At 36.3% G+C, this 18843-nt stretch overlaps 1 protein-coding gene across 4 annotated transcripts in view; it reads right to left on the reverse strand.

The window, feature by feature from the left end:
- The window catches only part of DOCK4 (dedicator of cytokinesis 4), a 222676-nt gene that overhangs the window by 80032 nt on the left and 123801 nt on the right, over positions 1-18843 (reverse strand). For all 4 annotated transcript variants that reach the window (XM_077178944.1, XM_077178943.1, XM_077178942.1 and 1 more), the window contains exons 13-14: positions 14186-14311; positions 1250-1374 (exon numbers count right to left, since the gene is read on the reverse strand). In XM_077178944.1, the coding sequence (XP_077035059.1) occupies positions 1250-1374; positions 14186-14311 (251 nt within the window). The remainder of the gene's footprint in view (positions 1-1249; positions 1375-14185; positions 14312-18843) is intronic.

The raw sequence follows: 18843 nt of genomic DNA on the forward strand, positions 1-18843 counted from the left end.
TCAGAGCAGAAGTGTTTATCAGGGTGTACTGGGTGATCAGGGGGGTTTAAGCACCACATGGGTTGTGGATTCCCATGACACAACACAGTCCTGCCAATGTTATGGCCCAGCAACAAAGAATGGAACTGAGACCAGAACAGCCCAGGCTCAAGATCTTCAATCATCTGAAATAAGCCTGTAACCCTGGCACTATCAGTGGTATGTCCCAGGATTAGAAAATAAATGTGGATTCTGTGATCAGGAGGAAGCAAAGTGTTGGCTGCCTTTACAACACCCATGATGGACTCCCCATAGCAAGGTCGACAAATGGATTTGTCTAAAGTCCTGACTTGGGGATATCTATTAATTCTCTGTGGGAAAGGTAAGGTGTAGCTTTTGCAATTATAATCTCAATATCATGTTTTTGTTTAATATATACACACACACTTATGTTTATATATATAAATGTGTCTATATTGGATGCCATGGATCAATAAGCGCAATTTCACTTCAGATACACGAACACGCAATTTGAGCCAGGCTTTCTTCATTTTGTAACCCCACAAATCATGAAATCATGCAGAACATATGAAAATACTACTTCCAAATTTAAAACAAAACAAAAACCATATAGAAATACGTGAGGAAAAGTTTGAATGTGAACAGAAATCTCTTTGGTATAGAAAAATGTTGAGAAACAGTCATCTATTAATAATTAAAATGTAAACCATTGCCTGTTTGTAAGCCATCACCAGCCTCATACAATAAAATTTGAAGATGAAAAGGAATAATAATTTTGTTTTTTTCCTGATACATGGTCCTGACTTCTGCAGCAAGAATCCCTAATTTATTAAAATCAGACACAAAATTCACAATTATCAAGAAAAGTTGTTCTGTGTATCATAAAAAATTGCGTATTTCTAAGAAGAATTTTTAGGAAATACAAAATTTTCCCAAACTTGATCTTGCTTCAACATTTTCCAACATCTTAATGGAATCATCAGTTATTTAGTTGGCAATTTTACAGGTTTATCCCAATCATGTAATTCATCACAGAAATAAAACAAACATATATTAAGGTTTAATATAGATATTTTATAAATGTTTTAAGCAAAGTGGAAACACTTTGAATACCTAAAGACAGCAAAAGATAAACATGTCCTTTCCAAAGCATTTTTGTATTCTTCAATCAGTGCCACAAAAGAGGATTTACATGTGAAAAAGCGTATCAAAATTAACTACAGCAAGGAAAAACATAAAACAAAGATACCTTTAAAATTTGACCACTGCTGTCCACCACATGCATTGTCACTTCCACATTTCTGGCCACACTCTTCCCTCCTTTCTCAAATTCTCCTCTTTCTACAGTGATATATAAATCATTCCTCATTTCACCTATTAAAAAAACAAAAACAGAACAATGTGTCCAAAATTCAGTCCAACTTGCTTACTTTTGCTTTCAGTACTTCAGTAGATTTTCATGATACCTTACAAAGGACAGTGCTGCACCCACAATTTATCCGCATTTTTGGATTTTAAACAATAATTGTTTTCATAAACCAAGAAAAGCAAAAGATCTTCATCCCTCTCAAAACCCAAAGATTATTTGCCATACTAAACCAATTCTTGGGGCTTCTACTCATCTGTTGAGTCTGTTTGGTCTTTTCATTGGCTCCTCGAGCTATACTGAAGCCAGTGTCTAGCTCCACCTCACTTAATTCTTCTTCTAATCTAAGGCAATATCAATGTATTTCCTTTCATCTGTAATTGTTACAGTTCTCTGTTTAATTGATTATGACTTTTTTTCTGCTTAATCTTAACAGGAAATGTATTATTTTGCAAAAGGATAAACCAAGAGTTGATGTTCTTTCCATTAGAAGGGCAGTCTTCCTGGATTATGAGCATTACAATTTGTAATCTAAAAAAACTCAATATATTTTACATTAATAGGGTGTTCCAAAGCTTTTGAGGGAAAAGTTTGCTTAGTTAGCTTATTTTTTGCTTATTGGAAAGGCTTCTCAGAAATTAGACTCTTCATCAGGACATTTAAACTACAAATCCAACACAGACACCACCTAAGTACCATATGGTATGCACAAGGACTGCTAGCATATCTAAATTTAAATTCTTTGCACGTTCATGCAGTATCACACTAAGTAGTCTGTCAGAACACAAACAGATCATATGGACTAGATCAATAGTAATTTTATTTTAGCTTCAGTTGACACAAATTGCAAAGTTTTGATGAAAAGAGGAAAGAGTGGTTGCAGTGGGGACAGGACAGGGGGAAAGCCGTACTGGTAGTGACCCAAGTGCCATGGTATGGAAGCCCCTGTTCTGTTTAAAAATACTGAATCTGTGAAGAGTCTAAACTAATTCAGCTCTTGACAAACATTACCAGAACTACTTTTGAAGCAGTTGGAGACTTTCCTTGTGAAAGGCAGAACAATGAAGGATGAACAGCATCATAATTAGAAGAATTTCCTAAAATTCTTATTTCTGGAATTTGTTGAAACAGAAATTGAGAATATATGTTTTCATCTAGAGAAATGCAAGTTTAGTGAAAAGGGAATATCTTTTGATAAGGCAGATTTTCACTCAGCACTGCTGAAAGTGTGATAGTTTAGTATATTTATAGGTGAGGTGTGCCACTTGGAAGGCAACCATGGGATGTGTACTTGTATTGTGGGTAAAATTAATTAAAATATATGTGACATAAATAATTAATGCATCTTCAATTTCTAGCTTCATTTTAATTTGCAAGTAGAATTTGACATGCTTGAACTTTCCACAATACTCTCATGTTTCACATTCCTTGCATTTTACTGCAGGCAACTCTCTAGTAATTTTTAAGTAAGAGAAACAATGATCTTGCTATAGTCATCTAATATTTTTATAATATTATTACATCACTGGATGCAAAATAATTAAATGATTCCTCCGAAGCCCAATCTAAATGATAAAAAGATTTAAAGAAGAAATTGCCATATCACGAATGCCTCAAGACCCATGCCCATAAACAAGGAGAGAAATCTGCCACTGTATTACCTTATTATCAGTTACCTCCTGAAACAATCATGGGCAGAGGCTAGAATACAGCTAGACAGAATACACAGAACAAATACAAATAGTATTCACTTAAGGGTGTCTGAAGTCAAGGATGAAAGAGCTAAATTACTAATAAGTGAGAGCAACTGCCAGATCAGGCTCTGGTTCCTGGTGGGAAACAGGTTTAAAATAAGCAAAAGGTGATGGTTATTCAGGTGATGGACTTGTAAGAAAAAACCAAAAAAAACCAACACCAAACACAAAATCAGTCTCAAAACAAAACCCCAAACACAAACCCAAAGCTTTCCAAAGGATGTTATGAATGTAAGTAATGTAAAAGGATGAAAGGAAAGGATGGAGAAATTGTGGAAAAGAGATCAGCTACAGGATATGAAAATGGCAATCATAAGGACTCAGGAAATCCCTTGAGTTGAAAATAGCTGGAGGCTGGGAGAGCATCAGGGGGTAATTACCATACTCCTATGTGCATACTCAGCTTTTACAAAAATGCCATTTTTCCTTAACAGAAATTCTCACTCCAAAAAGTGAGATTGTCTGTATAAATTAAGTTAGGGAATTCTTTTGTGGCTCCACTTCCCATAAAAAAAACATTCCAAATCCTCTATAAAGCATTCAAACATCAGCACATTGCTAAATATATCTATATTCCTTTAACTGATCTTTCTAATTTATGGTAACTATAATTACACATTTGATTATATGTATCATTTTTCTGTGGGATCTTTGCCTTCACCAGTACACCAGACAGATTAAATCAACTCCTTGTCAATAAGGTAGTCAATTACAACCATAAGTTAGCACTGAAGGGCCAGGTCCTGCTGAATATCAGAGTTCTGAGGTAGACTTTGGTGAGTACAAAAGGTATCTTCAGCTAAACTATCTGCATGACTCAAATAAATCTTACAGGTGTATGTGTACTGAGACTTTACAGTGTTACACTTCACCAAATGTGAGGAATCAACACAGAAATAGGAAGGGCACATTTCAAACAGCACAGTACATCAGATTTTAATTACTGGTTGAAAACATACCTATAGAATTAATCAGACAGAGGGTTTAGATGAGATGAAAAAAGCAACACACTAATTCCAGCCCATTTCTGTGCTGAGAAACACAGTGTCTCCTTCTCCAAGGAAGAGAAAACATCCAATGGCTGTTTTCAGCATGAAGTTTGGAATAAACAACTGAATACAGGAATAAACAACTGAAAACAATATCAAAAAATGTGCTCAGCTTTTGAAGTGACAAACTCACCTCCACCTATAATGACACTGAGTGGTGTGAAAGATCTAGACCACTTGAAAGCGTTTGTTTCAAAACAAAGGGCAGCTCATTTCCCCCTGCTCTGATGGAGCATTTCCATTCCCTGGCCCCTGTTATGACAGGTCACTTTCACCTGTCTGAATTTAGGGCATCCAGACTGTGAAATGCAGAGCATGCAGAGATCAACACCCAGTTAGTAACTTTCTTAGCCAGTGTCAAATCCCACAGTAGATCAGCTTTGTCCAGGATTGTCAGTTTTCTGGGTAAGAAACGACTATCAAATAGTGAATGATACACATTTAAAATCAATAAACATTTTCTGTGAAGCTAAACCACCCAAGTCTCCTTAGAAGTCAAAGATACTTCATGTATGAACTGAGTCAACAGATGCTGGAGAAAGCAAATTAAAGAAGCCTTGTGTTGCATTTCTGTGTTATTTGAATGATTTCACTGCTTAAAAAGCTGCTTATCTTATTAAAGCTACTTTCTAGACATTGTTTCAAGAAAAAAATGAGGTTAACATGTTACAACCAGCGTAGGTAAGACAGAGGCTTGTTGTACATTGGGTGTGAGATGGTAAACAACAAAGAAGAAATAAAAAAGTTGGTGTTGGTCCCTATGAGAGTGGGAAGTAATAAGCTGTTTCTTGGAAAAAACAGAACTGTGAGGATTAAGGAGTGTATCTAGGGAAGCTGTTTGTTCATCTGACAATCAGGCAATTGAATGTGTTGAAAAGGGTTATATTCTGTCCTAATTACAGAAGTGACCCAATAAGCCCAACACTTTGGGACTTCTTACTTAGCACCCTATGATTTCACCTTTTCACCAAAAGCAGGCTGACAAATTCCTACAAGAGCTTCTAGTATTAAGTGAGGGTTAAAGCCATATGGAAACTGAATTTTCACAGAATTTAACAACAACAAAGTCAAGCTGCAGTGGTGTGAATACAGACATAACATTTTGATGCAGCACAAGCTTTCAGTGCACATTCTGCATGGACAGCCACTCTGGTATGTGAATTTAAATGTAAATGAAATGTGCTGAATTGAAATGTCTGAGTTGCTAAATAGAAATGTGGACAGCACAGCATTGGCAGTACCTGCCTCATCGTATGGTCCTGCCAATACATCACAGTTTCAATCTGGCAAAATTATCTTGAAAGCACTCTCCATGGGCTAAGAGAGGAAGAGCTCCTAACCCCTCTTGTCCCAGCTGTAGGCGCTTACCAGGTACATTATAGCTCAAAAATTCTGACCTATGAAGCAAAAGCTTCATGACTTCAATCCAACTAGCAACAAATTGTACAAGGGCAGAACGGGGGCAAGGGACAGACACCTGATCAGCATCAATTACATGCAAAATCTAATATTAGGAACAGGAGGAAAGGCCAATTAAAGTCAAAAACAACCACAAGAAGACTGCTGGAGGATGAAGTTAATAGGGTCAGCCTTTCTCAACCTGCCAACTACAAACTACAAATATTAAATAAGCAGTAAAAAGAGCCAGGAGTAATTTCCAGGCTGGAGATGACAATGTATGCTCAGGGACCTATTATGCCCACTGCAGTTTTATTATGGGATGCCTCTGCAGGCTCCCTTTCCTTCACAGGTTGGAGGCTCCATCATCACACTATCAAGGACCTGTGTACAAGCACTGGTCTCCTGCTGCTCCCAAGCTGGACCTGTGTGTAAACTGACCCCAGCTCAGAGAGGCCCAACTGCACCCACGGAACCTCAGGTGACAGGAACACCACAGGTCAGGAGAAAGTCAGATCAGTACAAGCCTCAGGAGAGCCTTTGTATGAATCTATCATTTGTACTGTTATTTTTATAGAAACATTTGCACCTAAGCTAAGCATCAAAGCAATGATTTTTCATCACAAAATTGTTTTTAAACCTACAGTGACAAGCCTGTGAGTTGAAACTGCAACATGTATATTATAACAAGACTTTTCTTGTATTTCAAACATATTTACAACTGCAGAATCTCTTGTAGCATATTAATATGAAACAAGGTTTTCAAGCAGAAGATAGCTGTCAAAGATCAAAGGTACTGTCTTTGTTAGAAACAGGAGTTTAGTTTGCCAGTTATCCTCAAAAAGCTTTCTAGTGAAATAAATTAAAATTTTATTATTTAGTAGGGTAACAAAACACAGCATGACTGTATTTGAACAAGCATCTCTGATAGTTACTGCTGTACTGACAACAGCCACTAATTTAAAAATAAGTATACAGACCTCACTGGGAGCTTTTGTTTGGAACTGCTTTTTTGAAAGCTTTGCTCAGAACTGTAGGACCTTTAGAATCATGAATTACAAAAAAGAGCAAAAAAACCTAATTTCATTTAAAGGAAGTTCCTGTTCATCTATGTAAAATAGCGGCTAACGAGATGCTTTATACTCTAAATATATCTTGAACAGCTCTTAAAAAAAAATTCAGTTGTAGGGACTGAAAACCTCTGGCTGTGGCACAGACAAAATGGTATTAACCCAGAATGTAAATCTTGTAGATGAAAACATTCTAGAGAAAAGATCCTTAGAATACTTTGTAGGATGGGAAAAGAGTTGTGTAGCAACTGCCAGTGGGAGGATTTAAAAAAAAAAAAAAAAAAAAAGCAGCAGAATGTGATTTTAACTTTTAGGAGAGTGCTAAGGAAGCTTAGCAAAGTTTTCTGTCTTGCTAATTCCCTTCTGGCAGTTGAATGTTGATGATTTCATAGTCCAACTTCCATGCAATGAGCTGGGACATCTTCAACTAGAGCAGGTTGATCAGAGCCCTCTCCAATTTGTCCTTAAATGTTGCCAGGGATAGGACATCTACTCTCCCTGGGCACCCTGTGTTGGCATTTCTACCCTTTTTAAAAAAAAAAAAAAATGCAATGTTTCCTTTTTTTACAATCACTGGGGTACTCCCATGTGACTGTCATGACTTTTCAAATATCATGGGAGAGTGGCTTGGCAGCTACACCAGTAAATTCCCTCAGGACCCTGGGATGCATCTTGCCAGGTCACATAGACTTAGGTATGCTCAGATTCCTCAAGTGGTTACTGTTTTCCTACAGAGGGAGGAACTTTGCTCCCTTCAGTCCCTGCCTTGAGATCCAGATTTGAGAGGTTGAGAAGAGAGACTTACAATGAAGACTGAGGCAAAAACATTGCTCAGTACCTCAGCCTTTTCTTCTCATCTGCTGAGACCAGTTCACCAGTCATGTTGATCACAAGGAGTATGCTTTTATTTTCTTTTCTGGCTGAAATACCTACAGAAGTTCTTATTTTTCTTTGCACTCCCTTGCTGATTTCAGCTCCAGCTTTGCCTTCGCCTTCCTGACCCCATCACTACACAACTGGGCAACATCCCAATACTCTTCCCAGCACACCTATTCGTGCTTTCACTGCTTCTGCATTTCCCTGTTGTCCTTTAGTTTGACCAGCAGGTCTTCACTCAACTATTCTTTTCTCTTGCCTTCCCTTCTCCTAAGGACAGTGGCTCAGGAGTACACACAGGCATGCTGCATTTCACAAAGAATTTCATCACTGTAGGAAATGAAATCCCATTACTGAAACAATTTCCTTTTTGTTTTGCATTTTAGAAGATACTGAAAGACTGACTGGCTGCTTACCAGGGAATATATTCAGCACTTTGAAAAAGGGGAGCAAATCTCATTGACATGCTTGAAGCTGCCAGTGAACATGTTTGAGTTTTAAAGACTGTGACAGCCACCAGTCAGCTGTCTGTTCAGTGCTTTTTCCCCACAGAGCATACCTTCACTTCTCCATCACTGAGGCAAAAAACAACCAAGCAAGTTTTGCACACATTCACAAAATTTATAAGTAATAGACACACATGAGTCAAGAATGAGAAAATATTTTATTTAGTGCTTAAATATATACATATAAAGAAAAATTCAGACTGAGACCTTCTGGGTGACACTTGACAAAGAATTATTTGGGGCAGGTTGTGTGTCTGTATTGAAGTATATTATAGGGAAGAGGCAGAAAAAATTAGGGCAATTTCTACTATTTATATACTAAGCAGCTACTTTATATATTATGACTAGTATTCTTGTTTATATATGGGAAACTTAATTAAAACAACCCTGCTTATGTTAGGATTTTGGGAGCATTGGTCACTTTGATAACATCACTGCCTTTTTATTATTGGATTAATTAGACTAGGGATTTAAATCAGAGATGAATAAACTGATTTTTTTAGTACTCTCCTTAGTTACTTTCATTTTTTATTAAAACATTATCTGCATTTTCAGCTTTACTACAAAACATTCAACAAGCTCTAAGACACACTTACCAGAAAACACCTGATTAAGCAAATGAAATGCCCTTTACAAGGAATTCTCAAACAAATACTTTCAGATCTCAAATGGATTGTACATTTACCACGTAATACCCAACTGTTCTGTGACTTTTTCTCTTCCTTCTAACAATCAGATGTTTTAAATAAGTGAGAAATAAAAGACTTGCTAACATTTTTCAACAGAAAACTTTGAACTGTTGGCTTTGTCTAACTTCAAAATAAGAAAATATTTCCAACACAATTTTGAAAGACTGTTTGCTTTAAAAGAGCTAAAACATTCATTTGTTAGTTTGCAGTGTTCCTTACCCAGTTTATCAAAGGAAAACCTCCAAGCCATAACTATCCTTGCATACACCTCCCATGCATCACTGCTACTTATTCTATACTCAGTAGAAAGCCAGCTAATTTTTCAAATACCATAAACTGCAGAAGACTCTTTTCCTCATTCTTCATTTCCAGAGATTTTAAATCAAGGGAAGTACAATTAAATTCTGGCTTGTCTTCCCTTTCCATAATTTTCCTCTATTTTTTTTCCTTCAGTTTCTAATGGACCAAAAAAATAAGACAGAGGAGGATGGAAAGGAGAAGGAAAACAATACACAAGCTCCTCACACTTGTCTAACCAAATACATCACACCATTCTTTTCTCCAGTGACTTGTATAAATGTTAATTCCTTCAACAGATAGGATTAAAGTTTTTAAATAGTATTAAAATAGGATTTGAAAAGCAGAGGATATTCCCCCTAGAGTTCTACAGTTTTGTGAAAGGTCAACATGCAGGGTGTGTCTTTACTCCACCATATTGCTCAAACATACTTTGTGTAACTAATATATCCAGTGGCAGAAGTTAAATTTAAACTGTTGGTACTTCATATAGTATAAAGAAAAGTCTGGAAAAATTCACTCCACTGTTAAAGGGAAAAAATGTTGAAGTGTGTCAGATATAGATTTCTTCTCCTAGAATCAACAGCTCTTTACTAACTCCAAGCTCACTGGTAGATAGACACTTAGCATGATGAGGACAACATATTCCATAGCTTCCTTCACGTTTTTGCAGAATCTTTTTCTATGCTTTGAAAGAATGACTGTCTCTAGTCAAAAATCACGTAACTGATAATGAATTTTATCACAAAGATAGCATTTTGTGAGACCATTTGTATAAAAAGACCAAGATTCTGTTTCTAGTTTTAATTTAAAAAGCTTCTGAAAATAGTAAGAAAGGTTGGTGTGTACTTGGACATGAAAAGACCTTTTAATAATCCAGATGAAAGCATGATGAGTACATTCAGTAGCTTTGAAGGACAGGATCTGATGAGATTTAACTGGACAGCAAAAGGAAATCTAATGAAGTTAAAAGGTGACAAACATAAAGCAATGCAGATGTGATGTGAAAAAAATTCAGTTACTTTTCCTAAACTGAGCATATGAAAGCTTAACATATGAAACTTAAAAGCATGGTAATATCCCAGGCACCTCATTTTATCTGCTAAATGAGCAGAAAATGTAAAAAAAGAAAAAGACAATGTTGAAACAAAATGCAGCTTTTAATCTTGGACAAATAAGTTCAAAAGAATGAAAGTTCCTCTACAAAAATTAACAGTGCAGCTGCATGTAGAGTTTTTAGCAATGCTATTTGTCAAAATTTATCACAGAAATAGAAAAGGACCAAAAAATTCCAGGTTAAGTATTACAAGCCAAGACTTCTCCAGTCAGGACTGACTAGCCCAGCTCTAGATACCAGTACAGATACCACACTAAGCTTGTGTACAAGGCAAACACTGGTCAATGTAGAACCATTGTAGGGATGCACCAATTCTTTAATCTCTTCTAATACCATATGAATTTAATAATTTGGATGGACAGGAAGAAATATTAACTCTTATCCTTAAATCAAAGCACGTTGTGATCAGCTAGCAGCAGTGGTAATGGCACCAGTTCAGATCACAAGCTGAAAAAAAGGATAGCTAACTGATATCCACCTGAGAAAGTCTTTTGAGATGTCAGCCAACAGGCCAGTGGTTTACACACCAAAGTACATTTTATGGATAAAGACCTTTTGAGCTGCTGTCTCTAAGTCACAGAGCCTTTCAAAATCAAATCCCTAGCTGTTTTAAGTCAGAATTATCTTGTCATATTACTATAGACAAAGCTGCATAGAGGAAGTTTGTAGGTAAAATTCCAGGAAGGAAGGCTTCGACCTCACTGAATTGCTTAGTGAAAGAAGTATTCTACAGGAAGATGATGAGATTATTTTAAGTGCTTATGTATCACACTGAATGAATTTTGTCTTTGAATGTATCAAGCAGTTAAGACAACAACTATCAGTAACCAACCAGTAATAGACTTAGCACTGTTAAGAACAGTGTAGCCTAAATGAAGTAAAGCAGATGCAGTTATGATCTGGAATGCACAACAAAGTAAGACATGCACCTGTATGTATGCTTACCACACAAAAGTTTAGTCTATTTATAACTGGAGGCAGAGTGGGCATCTAGTGAAGTTAAGTCCTCATTTAGACACACAGCTGTGCTAGGGTTTATTCCAATTCTAAAAACTCCAGGCAACACATATTAGTGATCAGGCTTCTTTACAGAATTAGATGTTTTCCACAATGGTGCCAAAGAACACGTACGTGCATGTGTATAACACATGAGCATGAACAGCACTGAAGGCATGCACTGATACAGGTGCTCTGAGTCAAATTTGAAAAGAGATTCCATAATACTGAACTGCATAAAATAGCAAAAAAGCTGGTAAAAGTATGCATAGAAAAAGGGCTTTCACATTTCATTACCTATTATGTATGTAAATTTAACTTAGAGTGCTCCTCAAAAGTATACTACATTTGTAAATATCAAATGCTGAATTTTATATGCTAAGTAATGATGTAGTTGTCAGGAAATGGTGAACACAGAAACTCAGTGTGCAAGCACAGGTGTCCTTCAATGTTGTACAAAGCTTCCTGAATATATTGGCTGTATATCTGCAGACAACCACACTAGAATGCTGGAAGAGAATTTACCAATGCTTGCATGGAGTCTGCCCTGAAATCCTAGTCAAACCTACAAAATGCATATTGATTATCTTCACAAGTTGACACTTTCACTGCCTGCCCTTTTTTTTTTTGCCTAGAATAAAGTTACCTATTTCACAGCCTTTTTAAATCATAGCCCTATATTTTTTCCATCCATCTACTTCATTTCCTAAAACACTTGGAGTTCTTTGTTAAGAAATTCCAAGGGTCCTGGATAGTGTATTTTGTGGCTTCAGCCCGTCAAGCTGCAGTGACACAAAAAGCATTACTCTATAAAAACATGCACTATTATTGTCAATTCTGGTTTGGCATGTATGCTGATCCCAGTTACTTTTCACAGCAAAACCTCTACAGAGAAAAGCATTGGTATGACAAAAAAAAGGAAGGTCAGAGAGAGTTTAAATACACCAGAATAGGAGAGAGACTTAAAATACGGCATTTCTAAGAGAGACACTGCAGTTTAGCAGCATGAAGCATTTCTTATTGAATAATTCAAGAGAGTCTTATTCACAACACTAACCTAAGTGCTAATTAGCCACAGCAACACCCTTTCAACAAAAATATAAAATAAGTTCTAATTAATGACCATTTCTAGTGGCAAAAGATTAAGTTCTCTAATTTATCTGTGGGGAAAAAAAAAAACTACTAGAAGATAAATAGAATGAAAGGGGAGCTTCAAATTAAAAAAGCATTTCAAAGGCTAGGTTGCTGAGGGCATTTCAGGGCCTAGGGCATACTACTCTGGTTAGTCCTTGAAACTCATCATTGCAAGACTGAGATTATTATTTCTCTTTAGGAGAAATCCCTTCTATGCCAGCAAACACAGAAGTTGTACATTATTTAAACTCATGCATGCATACAATTGGACTGAGAAAGCAGCATACCAGAACCCATACATTATTTTTTAAACTAAAACAGTGACAAAGTGAACCTGCATAATTCTTTGAGTCAAGAAACTCCTCCATTAGCTGATTACACTGTACTCTGCTATAACATGTTTCTTGCAGTTTAGTACATTGCATTATTTCTCAAGTGGAAAATGAAGGGATAAGAGATCTATTTATAGAACTTAGCAAATTTGATAACACAAAGCAGCAGGTCACTAAATCATAGATAACAGGGGAAATGATTCCTAATGGGAGTTACAATGTGCTCAGTAAAACTGCTTCCACTGCTATCTGCCAGACTATCTACAACACCTATTTTATTCAAATTTCAAATCCAACAGTAAGACAACAAATAAAGCCCAGCTAATAAGCCATAAAATGTCAATTGAATTGCTTGCATTAGGCGTATATATAGAAACTAACGTCAATTTAAATGGCACCTGACTTATGCATTTCATTATTCTAAATACTGCACTTATACCCTTTTCATTGTAGTGCTGAAACTGTTTTATTAACTTGTGCTATTGTGCATGTTTTAAGTGACCAGTAGTGCTGATCAAGGATGAAGAAGGACAGATGTTTAATTGGCAGTAAGCACACAAGTGAATTCTCAATTGTCAAGTTTCAGGCAGAAGTTCAAGAGAAATACATGCCTACAGCTAATGCTGAGCCTCATTACTGAGTTTCAAATGCCTGTTTAAGACCTCCTCGATTAGTGAAGTTTGAAATTTTATTTATTCTTGCCTCAGAACGCTAGTTTACCTCTGATTTCAGTCCACAGGAATGCAAAGACAGATCTTTGTATGAAGAAGATAGTCCCTATTAAAAATCTGAAAGTCACGGGGACGATTTACATTTGAGAAAGTCAAGACTGTACGCGTGGACTGAGCTGAAACGAAGATGTGAGCTCCTCCCTGCAACATTTCTCAGCAACAACATAACACCATAATCATGCCAAACTGATCTGCTTGAAAGTATGCTTCCCCTTTAAAGAGACATTTGCTAACTAATTTTCAGCAACCCACTGAACGTTTACAAAACTTCATTTCAGGGATGTAGTCATAAATTGTCCTACGATCTTCTTCCCGTATTTGCTTCTTCACATTCACACTGACACAATCTTTCCACCTTCCTTAGCATTGGTTTAAGGATTTGTCTATTTTGTCATATAATATACACAAAATGAAGTCCCTACATCTGTATTATTATCCATTTCCAGTCATTTCCAGTATTGAAGACACAAACCTCATGAAAGCAGATACTGTACAGTACCAGTGAAATTCTGTGACTCTTTATTTAAAAAGCTACCATCTCCTATGAATTGGTTCTGCTGGTTATCTTTTTACCTGCATAGAGCTCAACAGTCTTGCATTCAGTCAACTTCATTTCTATAAAGTGGGGCTCCATCTCTCAAAAAAGGCTGCTATATCATAAGCTTTTTGACACTGGCATAGCAACTATAAATATAATGTAATGGGGCCACTGGGACACAGTTTTCTTCTATCTTTATGAAAAAATGGTAATATAAAAATGTCAGGAACTGCTTAAGATGTTTCAGAATACAGTATTCATTTGAAAATCAAGTAATTTCTCATAAGTTCTTTCTTTTACTGCTTATTAGGATAGTTTTCTCTTTAACTTACCAGGCATTATAATATTGGAAAAACCTAGTTTCCTTGTTATGGATACTCCATGGGTAAATCTGGATGTATACTCCCTCCTAATTTGTTCTATGTCTCCATGAAGCAACTGAAGAGAAACTGCAAGACCTGAAAATGAAGAGAAAAACAATGATAACTTAGACATTCAAACAGATTATTATCAGTACTTAGAAATTTTATATATTTGCAAGTATATATGCATTCTTGAGAACAGGAAACTCAGAGGAAGCCAACCTACTTCAATTCTGAACTGTATTTGTGAAGGGTATCAACATCAAAAAATCAGTAAAGACTCGAAAACAACTACCTATGAAAACATTAGCAAATTATTACTGATGTGTAATTGAATCACAATGACATGAATTAAAATTGTATCAGTAGGGACTGACTAATGTTTTAACTAAAAAGAGAACTAGAAGGAGGTCAATTTGAAGAAATTTCAGAGTATTTGGTACCATTTTAATTTTTCACTTCCTTCAACACAACCCTGCCTTTATTGACATGCAAGAAAAAGTGCACATACAATTTTCACCCTGAGCTATGGGTGAAACACACAAGTCTCATCACAGTGTATCACTTTATATCACCTCATACAGAGTTATAGAATTTATTCATCCAAAATCTGAAGAAAAAATTCTAGTAAGCTAACATAACATAATGGGTATTCTTAGGAACAGTAATTTCATAAGGACTAAAATTACAATTTTTATTCAACATGTATCAGATTTAATCAATCATACTCATTCTTATGTTTGTCAGAAGACATGCAAAATTCAAGGGTTGCCATATAATAATTTTCCAATTTTTATTCCCCTAGAACCAAAGAAGCATAACTTCTTCTACTACATCTGCAGTATACAAATAAATAGCAAAGAGCATACTTCATTGCAGCTGAGATTAACAAAAGCAACAGGTATGCCTTTTGGTTATTGCAAATATAATCACTGAGGCAAGTGTCAGAATGATACAGCTTGTAAAGATTAATCTTGTCTGACCTTCAGCATTACTACAGCATATCCTGTGTCAACATACAGATCAAGGAGAAGATAAAAGCAAACTCTTTGTATGCACTCAACAACTGGAGATAAACAGGCAACTCAGAAGAAGAGTCATTATGAACTTGAGATTAAGCTGAAGCAAATAACATGAACAACACAGACTGAACAACAAGGTCATCAGTCCTTTTGGCTTTGAAAGAAATTTTCCCTACAACCATATTACTGTTCAACTGAATAAATTTACTTGAAGTCTGGCAGTTCCTAAAATCAGGGCTCAAAACTCCGTACTATATACTCCAGTCCAGGCTCCTGCAGATCAGATATATAATTACCATGACAACTTTTATATTTTTCCCCTTACCTACACTTACATTTTCCTATTTTGGCAACTCCAGAGAATGTGATACTCTGACCAAACCTTCCTTTGCATCTCCAACTAGGTACATAAACAAATCTTACAAGGAAAAGCATTCAGTAAAGTCTTTTCTATTTTAAGTTCTGTATTTAATGCCATAGATATTAATTATTTTTGTAGGGGAATTTGTTCTATGGCTATACAGTGAATGACCTTTAGGAAGAAGTGACAATCATTACTTAGGCAGGTGAGAAAACAAACCACATCATGGCTAGCTGACAGTACAGAAGCTTGGTACAAAGCAAAATTCAGGCTCTGTTAGAGCAGGTGAAAGGTTTTTCATTGCTGTATGGGAAGAGCTAGGCTGGGTACAGCTCCCTGATAAATATGGATATTTAGCCCACCCCAATCTTGCTGCTTTTATATTTTAAGAAATTGTTATACATACACATGTATAATCATGCCCTCATATGCCCCCATTGCACTGTTTCCTTGGAAACCTGAAAAACCCATTTGCTATTGTTACAGATCACATCAACCACAACAGCATTAATCAGATATTGTACACCACCTGTTTTCTAAACAAAGGTTGAAGACTCCAAATTCAATTTGCTTTCAGTACAAATTTCACAGATTCCCTTGAAGAATTTTATTTAACTTTAAAATCAGATGTCAAAAAAACCTAATCAATGGCTAAACAGTTTTAACTTGAGAAAAAAGCTATCTGTCAAGGATTTGAAGCACTTGCTCATGCAAGGCAAGAAAGATATAGAGCTCTGTATTTCATGGCATTCATTGTTGGAGAATGAAGAGTCATCCTTATACATCCAAAAGCATCAAGAAATCTCAGTGAACACACTTGAAACACAGGTTAGTCATTTTACCTATAGTTTAAATACATCTTTGGAATATAAATGGCATGCATTCCCCAGCTTTTCAGAAAAATTAAGAAACTGGATTACAGATGGAAAGTTACTTAAAAATGTTATATGGTGTAAAGAGGCCAGTAAATAGAAAAGAGCAAAAGTCAACCAGAATGGAAACAAAGCAAGGATGCACAGAGAAGGAAATCTGAAGGACCTCCAAAAATCAAGTCTTCAAGTTAACAGTTTTGCCACTGAGGACCCAGCTGTCAAACAAAAGGGAATTGATGAGAAGTAGAAATGATAAATCTGGTAAAATGCTAAAGTTGGGAGCACACGTATTTTACACAATCAATGAAAAGAACACAATTCCCAGGTAAGCATTCAGATTGTTCTGTCAAAGCTCCAGTAATTTTGCAAGACACCCAAGCTACCCTCCATTAAGGACCTAAAATCATAAGAGGCATAACTGTTACTGAGGTGTGATGCTCACATTACAGAACAGGTTGCCTGAATTCCTCACAATTTGTTACATTTAGGATGTTAAGGCGGGCAAAAGGAGCATACTGTTTATCAAAGGGTTGCCTCTAGAATTGCTTTCACTCTGTTCTCAAGCTCACACTATTGGATGACCAATAACTGGCCACTGGTGAGCTGTTCACAGGCCTCTAGCATCATCCTGTGCCAGTACTTCCAAGGTGTGGTATGGGCACATGTCTCACTCTTCTGTGTTCCATTTGAGTCTAGGGTTAGAGCTAGTTAACTCTACACTGAGTGACAACATGTCATAGAGATTTGTTAAACACAAAGCATACATATTATACCACAGGACTGCACAAAACTAAGCAAGAGCTATAATAAGGCAGATAAAATTTATTATTTTGTCATTAGATATATGCTTTTACAAGTCTGAACAAATCTCCTGTCAGAACAACACAGGGTAAGACAAGTCCAGCCAGTCAAAGCCAGATAGGTAAAGAGGACCTTGTTGTCAGCCAAACACAAAGCCTGTGGCCAGTTGCAAGCCACAGCAATTCATGGGTTCATAAAAATGCAATACACTTGCAGAAGAAAGTAGACACCCATCATGACTGAGGAACCATGCAAATGTAATAAAAATCATGGGGAAGAGGTACTTTAAAAAAGATGGAATAATTCACATTTTGCAAGGGTCTAGAGTTTGTATATTATAATAAATGCTTATTATAAACTGAGCAACTGGAATATCAATAAGCATTAACTAACATAATTTAAAACATACTGAAACATCACATTCAGATTTTTCAGAAGGGTGCAGATTCAGCCTAAGAGGGACTCCCTCAGGCACACTGCAAAACAAAGAAGATTGAAGAGGAACTCACAAGCTGAAACATATGACCCTTAAACTAAAAGAGAGGAGCTTCAGACCAAATGTGAGGAAGAAATTCCTTATGGTGAGAGTGGTGAGTCACTGAAAAAAGATGCCTAGAGAAATTGTGGATGTCCCATTCCTGGAAGTGTTCTAGGCCAGGTTAAACTGGGCTCTGGGCAACCTGATCTAGTGGGTTGTATCCCTGTCAACAGCAGGGGGACTGCACACAGCAAAATTATTAGTTTTAGAAAAAAATAGAGCATTTTGTGATTGGACAGCTGTTCACAGACAAAGCAAAATGGAGATGTGCAGCATGTCACCACACACTCCATCTGACTGTGGCTGATAGGACCACTACACCATTTATTACACCTGGGAGCCATCAAAAACTTCCTAACTACACATTTTCCATTTCTAGAATATTAGGAGCTGAAACATAACAACAAAAATTATTATCCAGTCTCTGAAGGACTGGCATATTTTTTTAATAAGGTATGTAGTCTAGCTTTGTCCCTCAGAAGAAAGCTTCAATTACCTCCCCAGTGATAATTAAAACATCTTGTGTTAGCTATTATTCTTTATTTACCCAGTTTTGAAACCACTACAACAATACTCTGAAAGGCACTGCAAATAGATATGCTTTTATTTCTTTTGCAAGCACATGAAACTTCTTACTATTAACTTGTACTAAATTTCAACACAAGACAGATTATTTTTATTATTCAGATGAAAGACAATGTAGAAAATTGTCAATCTGCTGAATAAGCATCCCAGATTTTTGTTAATTTGTTATTTTACCTTCAAACAGCTTTTGTACTGCATTATTGATGTCTGCACTTAGTTATGACAAAAGGCATCTGTTCATTATGCTTACAGACCAACTTGATTTGCATTTGGGCTTCTGGGGGCAGAGGAAATAATTTACAGTCAGCTTCTATCTTCTGGCAGCAGAGAATCCTAGATCATATTAAGAAGAAAATGCCTAGCAGCTGCTCAGAAAACTGATAGAAAAAAAAAAAACCAAACCTCAGACAGAATGTTATTCAGCACTGTTTGTATTTTAAGAAAACTAA

This window comes from Agelaius phoeniceus, chromosome 5 (assembly GCF_051311805.1).
Source record: "Agelaius phoeniceus isolate bAgePho1 chromosome 5, bAgePho1.hap1, whole genome shotgun sequence".
Taxonomy (NCBI): domain Eukaryota; kingdom Metazoa; phylum Chordata; class Aves; order Passeriformes; family Icteridae; genus Agelaius; species Agelaius phoeniceus.